Below are 9,611 nucleotides of genomic sequence, written 5' to 3'. Positions count from 1 at the left end.
CTTTCCTATTTAATTTTTAAATTATTTATTAATATGAATGTTGTTGTAGTATAGTACACAAAATTTAGGTGGATTGGTGTGACATCCGTTGTAGAGGAAATTTTGGTTGTAATTTAAAGATCCCTTTTGATTATGAGCACACGCAGTCTGACTGACTCACTGATTGATAGATAGAGAGATAAACAGAGAGAGATTCAAATCAATTGATAAGCAGAAAAAAATCCTGTATATAAGCTTATTGCTAATTATATAAAATTACCAAATGAAGTTGGTTGCCAAACTTCATGAGGTTTAAATAAATAATGAATAACTTCTTTTGGTTGTGTTGATGATGTCTTTTGTTTCTTGTCTGGTAGTGGGGCAGATTCACCATCGTCAATTTCTCGCTTTATGGATGAGGCTGGACTTGGTGAGACTGATAATCCCAATAAATCATCAATTGATGGTGGCAATTCATATGTCTTTTTCATTTCTTCAAGGTTACAAATCAGTTTATACCATTCTTCTAATCGTGATTTGTTTTCTTGATTGTATAAGTTTTTGAAATTCTTGTTTGTTGTTATTAGTGTCAATATTTTGGATATGATATTATTGAAAGTAGACTTTGTCTTTTCATCTACAGTCTCATATAATATTTGCAACTTATTTATTATTAACTCAAGCAATGAATTTCTATTGTTGATCTCCACGTTATATATATGAAACTTATAGTCACTTGAACCCTTGGAAGTTAAGAGCTCTTCTATGAAAAAACCAAACCATTCAAGTAACTGGACAATTTCATCTGGGTGATCTATTTCATCAAACTCCAAATTTTGATATACTTTTAATTCTATTGGATTCTGCTCAGGCGGATTTAAAATATTATGGATAACTCTGAAGCATGTTACTTTGAATTCAAAACCAAGATCATCAATCAAGGGACGATATAACTTGATAATTAAAGGATTAAACTTTGTCTTTTTATCCTTTAGCTTATCTTGATTATAAATCAAGTATTTCTTATGTATAAGTAATCTAATTAAAAGTTCTGGATAGCTTAACCCCATTTCTTTCAATTCATCACTACTTTCCTGCAGCACAAAATCTCTAAGTTGATTCAAACATTTCCCATACTTAACTGCAATCTCACTTGACTTATCCCCACGTTTATACACCACATCAAGGTTGCTCTTTCGTATCTTCTTAAATGTCTTCAAATTATTATATATATCATATTTCTCAATCGACTTCTGTATCAACTTCACAATTCGACTAACCACCGCCAAATCAGACTCCGACATTTCCTCTTCATCCTCCTCCTCATCATCATAAATCTCATCTTCTATATGTGACCAATAATTATCATACAACCAATTCAAAGCATGTCGACTCGCAATCCTAAGCATACTCAAACTCGGTAATCCCTCATGGGTTCCCATATGTCTCAATTCCACAAAAAAACCCGGCAATCCAATTGATTTCGCTAAATGATGTAAGGGAATAGCATAATTCCCCTGTTGCAAGGGATCCAATATCCCATTCACGAATCGAATCAAGGCCATACAATATGATAATTGTAAGACATGGGCATCGACATTGGTTGTATCAGTTAAGATGGTTGACGTTAATAAGGAAGTTGATTCAATTCCATGAGGGATTCTTCCGCGAGAGCTCCAGGCTTTTACTTTTGAAATTGCTCTTTGACGATTATCTCGATCAGGTGAAAAGTTATAGAACCAATCTTTTACTTGTTTTAGGTCATCTATTGATCTATATGGGGTGATTGTTGGATGTTTGTTCATTGGAGGTTGATTGTCCGTGTTCATCCTAAGAGCATCGAAATTTTTCAAAATTATTTTTTCTGGGTTTGGTGCTTCTGTACTGTTTGGGAAGAGATTAAGCCAAATAACCGAACCAATTATAATCAGCCACTAAACAATTTGACATGAATTGAGACAAGACTTCTTGTTATTGCAATGCTAGTAAAGAATGGATATGAAATGAGATCATTTGTACTAGATAATGTCGATTCAACATATGGTAGCTATTTGCAACAATCAAGTAATTGCAAATATCATAAATACCAGAAATTTTTGACTAGTCATTGATAGATTGTTACTTCAGTTGCTTAGTAAAATTAGCCACATGTTCATATCTAATAAATTACGAGTTGTTATGTAACGGATATCTTAAACGGTGCATCCCGTGCACGATGTAATTACAACTTCTGTAGTACATTGTTGTTCATTGTGATTTGTTCCTCGGCAGAAACAGAGCAAAAAAAATAAATACAGTATGTTGCAAAATGAAATATTGAAGTGGAGTCAGTACGCTATGGATGTTAGTTTCACCCAAAAGCAATATTAAGGGGAGTTCATTTTTGTTGAGTAAATAAGTGAGATTCCCATTGTTGTGTCTAATAATAGAAAAGTAGTTTACCCCAGACTTTTGCATATGTTTAAAAATTACAGTTTCAGGTTTAACCGGGAAGCCTACAAACGGTTGAGTCACTATTTAATTTATCTCCGTGGAAAAAAAAGACTGTGAGACTTTTTAGTGGGGCATATAATATCTTGTGATTAATTAATACCATCGAAATAAATAAATCCGCCTATTAAAATATTTTCATTTCAATTCACAAACATTATTTATAAACACACATATCTCATTCTTTTAAATCCCTGATACATTCATTTTCCCCCTTAGAGCATCAACCCAAAATCATGTCCACTATGCCAGAAGACATTGTCAGTGCTCCCGAAAACCCATACCCCGACTTTGAAGAAGCATTTAGAATCATCAAAATAGATGACTATCATTATAAAGGAGCCCATTCATTAACCCTTCCAATAAAACAAGCTCGTGGAGTATATGGAGGCCACATGATTTCACAATCCTTATTAGTAGCAATAGAATCAACCCGTAACCCGCAAACCAACAAAGTCATGATTCCCGATTCTTATCATCTGTATTTCATCGGTGCAGGAAGTGCAAAAACTCCCATGAATTATGCAGTTGAGAAAATATATGATGACGAAATGATGAGTAAACGATACATCACCTCCGAACAACAAGGCAGAAAGAAATTGGTGTGTATGGTATCCTTGCGGAAACCAGGTACTACTCCATTACATAAACGAGATTTAGATGAAAGTATCCCCGTCCCACCCCTCCAAGCAAAATATCCCGATATAAATAAATTATATCAAGTTGAACATCTGGGATTTGTTAGAAATGCATACTCCAAAGAATTTATGGACTATCGAGAATGTCCCGAAGAGAAAGATCAATATGCAAGTGAAAGATGGTTAACTGTCTTTGGCGGGATTAAAAACATTCCTGAACCAGGGACTGAACATGAAACGATTGTGGAACATTTACCTAATGCCATAAATGAAACTGAACCAGTAACTAAAACAATCCTTAGACCTTTACATTCAAAATCATTCCGGGACCCTATGTTTAATTATGTCGGATTGGCAAATTTATCCGATTCGGCATTCATAACTACCATGCCTAGGATATTACATCTTCCTTGGGATCCTTCAATTGAAAGAAGTGGAACTTATGATAGTGGAACTGATGCATTGTTATTAATGAGACATTCTTTGAATGTATTACATATTTTTCATTACAATGCAATGTCATTGGATCATCATATGTATTTTCATAATGATGATTATACTCCAAATGATGAAAGTTCATTTGATGTTTGTAAAGATTGGTTGACTTTTACTTATCAAATGAAAAGATTACTGAATAGTAGATTATTATGTAGAGGTTATTTCTTTAACGATAAAGGGAAATGTGTTGCTACTGTTGTTCAAGAAGGGTTAGCATTGGTTTATGAAGGAGTAGGAGAAACTGCTGATAAAACTAAGTTATAGTTCAGTTTATGCATTTGTTTTAATAGATATTTAATCACGTCCTTTTTTGGGTGTAAAAAAATGCGTCCATAATGTAATATTTAGTTAAATAATCTCTACGTGTCGAAATTAGTTAAATCGTTCAATATAGCAAGAGATAGGTAATAATAAGCTCCAGCTCTCTACGTCTAAACATGATCTACCTTGTTTTGTACTATCGGACTTTTCATTTTTAGTTTCGGTATGTGGGTGAGTTTAGCCGAGGATCAATACGCGCAATATTTTCTTGTATCTTCTTCATCTCCATTTTTCACAGGAAACAAAGAGAAGAAAGTATTTTATGGCTGTTGAAGAAAGCAAGAGATGACTAGAAACTTCTCACATGAAGATGCTTATCATTAGGTAAGCCTTAGATGTAACCATTAGGAACCATTATGTAAGTCATATGATTCATCTTCTGACAATAACGTATGGTTTAAATGTAAACTTTAGATGTACCGGAGTTATCTGCCAAAAAAAAAAGCCCACCGGAGATATAACATACCCCAAAGAAAAAAAAAACCTCCGCTTGATGAAAAATGAATCACTAAAAAAATAGATAGATAGACTTTTCGTTATAAAGAAGCTTAAAATTTCTTTCTTTCTTTCTTTCTTCTTCTTCTTTCTATTTCTAACATTCAAATTATAATTTAGTTCGAACAAAATGGACAAACTCAGGAAAGAAGTCTACGAATCAGACAAACCCATCGCCAAACTAGAAAAGAAATTCGACCTAGATTTCGTCCCCGAACAATCAACCGAATCCAAACTCACCTATCTCGGTCACTATCCCCTCGAACCACCCCAAGAAGATGGTCGAGGCACTTATGGAGGAGAATTCATCGCCCAAGGTTTAAACGCAGCCTGGAAATCAATCACCCAACCAGATTTCCATCCTCATTCACTTCATGCATACTTCGTAAAAGCCGGCACCACAGAATCGCCAATTAAATGGGAAGTTATAAAAGTTAGTGATTCACGAACTTTTTCAAACAGGATGGTGATGGGATATCAGTCACATAATGATCGATTGGTGTTTACTTTGCAATGTTCATTTATTAAGAATAATCATCATACTAAACGTGAGGAAGAATATAATCAAATAATCAAATCAGGTGAAGAAGCGAAAAATATTCCATTTACGTTTAAAAGAACTCCTAATCATATTTTTTATAAATATAAAGATAATATAGATACATTGTTATATATGGAGCATACACATGATAATGTTGCTCATGCTATGCCCAGAGATTTATTAGAACATAATAAATCAGTTAATTTGGACACAAGTGGAAATAGAGAGTTTGGAATATTTGTAAAAGTACTCGATGATTATAAATTGGGTCAAAATTTCTCCAAGCAATCTCATATGGGACTCGCATTCGCCTCAGATTCATTATGGTTGGCCACAGTAATCAAAGCTATTGGATTACCTTTAACTTCAGATAATGGGTATTTTCGAGTTAGTTTAGATCATAGTTTATATTTCTATGATGGAGAATTTGATTCTAGTGATTGGATATTTATTGATTATAGATTTGTGAATATGATGAATAATAGAATATTGGCAGTATTGAATTTCTTTGATATGAATGGGAAACCAATTGCTTGTGCTGTTCAAGAGGCATATGCTTTCTTTCCGAAAGAGATTGCTGAAGCTAGTTGGGAATTACATGAGAGGGAAAAGATGAGAAAGAATGGATTGACTGCTAATTTATAGAAGCGCTTTATAGTAGATTAGATTTTATCAACAGTATTTATTAGTTTTCAACAAATGAGATATAATTTATATTTAACTTCTTAATCTTAGTTGACTTCGTAAGTATCATTTAAATTAGCAATCAATTTCTCTAAATTGCTGCAAAAAAAGATCTGGTCTGAGTGCCCCAGCAGATTACGTCCCTCTTGATTCATACTCTTATTTAACATTTGTCATATAAGCCCGAATGTAATATGGATCATATCTTGATCTTCTTGTAGCTACGTGTAAACAATTCGTTTTCGAATCTCTGTGTTTTGAGTTAACCTTGTTGCATGTCAACCGGAGTAGAAGTCCCGCTTCTGTTAATGCTCGTAGACCCGAGGAAAAAAAATGGTTGCCCCACAAAACCGATAAGGTCTGAAATAAAACTTGTAATCAAAAGAAATTTCTGAAAATTTATTTATTTAAAAACTTTCACTTTTACTTTCTTTCTTTCTTTCTTATTTATCCAAAGAAAACTTCATCTGCTGGTTTAGATACTTTCGTTTTACAGAATACCAATAACTTTCCAAAATGATTCAGAACTTCGTTACTGACGCAGTATTCCCACAAAACGTTACCCATGATGTCCAAGAAATCTATGGTTTAAAACAAATATCTTCCCATACCTATCGCGGTAATCTCCCATTACAGAAACCAATGAAGAAAGCAAGAGGTGCATATGGAGGTAATCTAGTAGCACAAGCAGTTGCAGTCGCCATCAAATCATCACCCCATGGGTTCCGTCCTCATTCCTTACATTCATACTTCGTCAAAGCCGTAAATGATCAAGATGTGGTTGATTATGATGTTGAAGAAATATCAAATGGGAAATCATTCGTTAATCGAGCAATTAAAGCCAAACAGAATGGACAAGTCGTGTATACTGCTAATATATCCTTAACTAAGAATAATTCTCATTTGGAAGCATGGAAGAGATATAATGAAGCAAAAGCTAACAACCATCCAAACGCGGAACAACTCAAACCATTTGAATTCAGTACTCCACCACATGATTGGTTTGATAAATATGAAATTGAAAAATTACCTATTGGTGCTGCTAATGCGAATTTATTATTCTATCATAAGGTGTTTCCGGAATTGGTAGATCTTGAATTAACTAAACATGAAGAGAAAATACCAATTGCAGAAAGGAAATTTTCATATATGGTAAAATGGGGGATTGAAAATGAGCAAGGTTTCAATCAACCTTTAACTAATGTTGATCCTGATTTTAAATATGTTGGGTTGGCATCACTTTCAGATTCGATCTTTTTAACTAGATTAATGAGAGTATTAAGAATTGAGGGAGTTGACCATACTGATTTAGTTCATTATTTCTCAGTATCTTTAGATCATTCATTGTTTTTCCATGATGATGATTTTGATGTAACGAAATGGATGGGGGTTACTTTTAAAGTATCAAGATGTGGACATAATAGAGTTTTAATTGAAGGTAAGATTTATAATCATAAGAAAATTCATGTTGCCACGTTTGTTCAAGAAGGTTTAGTTCAATTTGGAGGAAGAGAAGAAGGTGCCAAGTTGTAGAATGCCTCTTCTGACTTCTTTATAGAATATTTATTACATATCTTCAAGTTAGTTAATAAACTGTAATTTTTGCAGTAATTAAATTAAACTGTAATCTCTCTCATACATTTTACAGCGGAAATAAGAATTTACAATTTCAGCTTGTGATTTCCATCTGTTACCGTTTTTTGGTTTTGTGTGGGGGGATTTTGGGCAGTGGCAGTGGACCGCATTCCCACCATTCCCATTCGCATCACAAGCAACAAACGTCGTACCCACCACCACAGCAAAAAAAAAATTGAATTTCCATCTGATACCGAGGATTGAAATAGCCACGGAATACGACAAGAGTACTATAGATATAGCCGTATACCTCCATCTATATCAAAACAAGAACTCATACATCTCTACAACCATCTGACATCAAAAAACAAAGTATCAAGAGGTATGAATCAAAATATAGAACTGTCAACAACTAAAACATCTGAAATTGATCTTCATCAAGCATTTGATGTTATTCAAATAGGTCCAAACAAATTTCGAGGTAAATCACCCTTAACCAAACCACATGTTCTTAATAGAGGTGCATATGGAGGAAATCTCGTTGCCCAAGCTATCTTAGTCGCCATCAAAACCTCCCCAGCAGGATTTAAACCCCATTCATTACATTCATATTTCGTCAAGGGAGTCAATGACATAACCCCATTAGATTGGGAAGTAGAAGAAATTTCAAATGGAAGATCTTTCGTAAATAGGATCGTAAAGGGGATTCAAAATGATATAGTTGTTTATATTGCAAATATATCACTCACGAATCGTAATTCCCATCGCGAGGCTGTCAAGAACGGTGAATCACCTTTCCAATTCCAAACCCCAGAAGATTCATATATCCAAAAAGCAAGAATCCAAGACCTTCCAGTCGATGACACCAATGAGAAAATCTTCCTTCATATCAAAACCTTCCCTGAAGTCAAACGTTCCACCACCATCGAACCAACTAGAAAGTTGTCATACCTTGTCAAATGGGGTCTTCCTAAACCAGGGTCTACTGACGTACAAGAACTCCAACCACTAGAAGATCCAATATATCAATTCCTCGGACTTTCGTCGATTTCCGATTGGATCTCGTTAGAGTATTTGATCAACCATATCGGAATCGATTCTTCCCAATTGCCTCGTCATACTGTATCTCTCGATCATTCTATTTATTATCATGATGATGATTTTGATGCGACGAAATGGATGGCATATTCTATGAAGTTGGTTAGGATTGGTCTTGGTCGGGTTTTGGTGGAGGGAGAGATCTATAATGATAAAGGGGTGCATGTCGCTAGTGTTGTTCAGGAAAGACTTTATTTGATTAATGGAAGACAGAAGAAGCTGAAGTTGTAGTTGGAGCGTCCACTTTTTGTAGCATATTCTATCTATTTAATTACTATTTTATAAAATTTATAAACTAAGTGCATTCTTAGTTCTTTAGGTGATACGGAGCAAGCTCTGGATATCGTGGTTCTAGTAACTGTCCAATGTAATTTCTGATTCTGGCCCTATCCGGATCTAAAAGTCACACCTTCCCAGGTCAAGATATCACAGGCCAAAATCAGTAGAGCAAGATGTAACCAAAAAGAACCAAATAAATCCCTGATAATCATAAGACAACTAGGAATAATAGAAGTATTCCGTGCAACTCATATTACAATTCTTCGATTTAAGTCTGGTGGTCGTTTGTAGGTCCCAACAAACCAAATAATCTTCTCATTTAACCGAATTTTGCACCCAAAAATAAATTCGGATGAATGAAAAAATCAATTTCCCCCACACTAACATTTTTTTTCCGTCTTCCCGCTGATTTCGAAATATAAAGCACCAGATTGAACTCTTCTTTTTCACAAAATTTGCATCCTCTCTTCACTCATATTCAAACACCCCAGCCATGTCTAAAGACTTCAACTACATAAGAGGAAAACCAGTCGACGTACACGCCGAATTCGGAGTCGACCAGATTTCCCAGCACAATTATCGTGGTCGTAAACCGTTAATCAGACCGAGACCAGATGCCCGAGGAGTCTTTGGAGGAAATCTCGCGGGACAAGCATTATTAGTCGCCATTAGATCATCACCACCAGAATTCAAACCACATTCCTTGCATTCATTTTTCGTCCGGGCTGCGAATGATAAAACCCCGATTGCGTGGGAGGTGAGTGAAGTTTCGAATGGGAAGACGTTTGTTAATAGATCTATAAAGGGGATTCAAGATGGGCAGATTGTTTATATTGCGAATATTTCTTTGACGAAGCGGAATTCTCATAAAGAAGCCGTTCGGAAATATGAGGAATATTATGCTAAGATTGAACAAAGGGCTAAAGAAAGTGATGAAGATGAGGAAGAAGAAGAGGATGATGATGCACCAGCCCCACCAAAACCATTTGTATTCCAAACGCCATATCATGAAT

The 9,611-nt window shown here is 34.9% G+C and overlaps 6 protein-coding genes across 6 annotated transcripts; 5 read left to right on the top strand and 1 right to left on the bottom strand. All coding sequences in view use genetic code 12, as the record gives it.

Annotated features, from left to right (window-relative positions):
* Positions 1–245: 245 nt before the first annotated feature.
* LAS1 (rRNA-processing protein) lies at positions 246–1,808 on the bottom strand (the record flags this gene model as incomplete). The annotated part of the gene is made up of 1 exon (XM_049409043.1): positions 246–1,808. One exon carries the CDS (start codon positions 1,806–1,808, stop codon positions 246–248), a length of 1,563 nt encoding a protein of 520 aa, XP_049266109.1.
* An 897-nt stretch (positions 1,809–2,705) lies between these two features.
* On the top strand, positions 2,706–3,869 carry J8A68_000499 (uncharacterized protein; the record flags this gene model as incomplete). The annotated part of the gene is made up of 1 exon (XM_049409032.1): positions 2,706–3,869. The coding sequence occupies one exon, from the start codon at positions 2,706–2,708 to the stop codon at positions 3,867–3,869; it is 1,164 nt and encodes a 387-aa protein (XP_049266108.1).
* Positions 3,870–4,551: 682 nt separating this feature from the next.
* J8A68_000498 (uncharacterized protein) lies at positions 4,552–5,607 on the top strand (the record flags this gene model as incomplete). Its single annotated transcript, XM_049409021.1, has 1 exon — positions 4,552–5,607. One exon carries the CDS (start codon positions 4,552–4,554, stop codon positions 5,605–5,607), a length of 1,056 nt encoding a protein of 351 aa, XP_049266107.1.
* A 555-nt stretch (positions 5,608–6,162) lies between these two features.
* J8A68_000497 (uncharacterized protein) lies at positions 6,163–7,179 on the top strand (the record flags this gene model as incomplete). The annotated part of the gene is made up of 1 exon (XM_049409010.1): positions 6,163–7,179. One exon carries the CDS (start codon positions 6,163–6,165, stop codon positions 7,177–7,179), a length of 1,017 nt encoding a protein of 338 aa, XP_049266106.1.
* Positions 7,180–7,605: 426 nt separating this feature from the next.
* Positions 7,606–8,550, top strand: J8A68_000496 (uncharacterized protein; the record flags this gene model as incomplete). The annotated part of the gene is made up of 1 exon (XM_049408997.1): positions 7,606–8,550. One exon carries the CDS (start codon positions 7,606–7,608, stop codon positions 8,548–8,550), a length of 945 nt encoding a protein of 314 aa, XP_049266105.1.
* Positions 8,551–9,091: 541 nt separating this feature from the next.
* On the top strand, positions 9,092–9,611 carry J8A68_000495 (TES1; the record flags this gene model as incomplete). Its single annotated transcript, XM_049408986.1, has 1 exon — positions 9,092–9,611. A coding segment is annotated over one exon (520 nt), but the record flags the coding sequence as incomplete, so codon positions are not given.

This window comes from Hemisphaericaspora subhashii (genome assembly GCF_019202705.1).
Source record: "Hemisphaericaspora subhashii strain CBS 10753 chromosome Unknown scaffold7, whole genome shotgun sequence".
NCBI lineage: Eukaryota > Fungi > Ascomycota > Pichiomycetes > Serinales > Debaryomycetaceae > Hemisphaericaspora > Hemisphaericaspora subhashii.
This window is presented reverse-complemented; position numbering and strand designations above follow the sequence as displayed.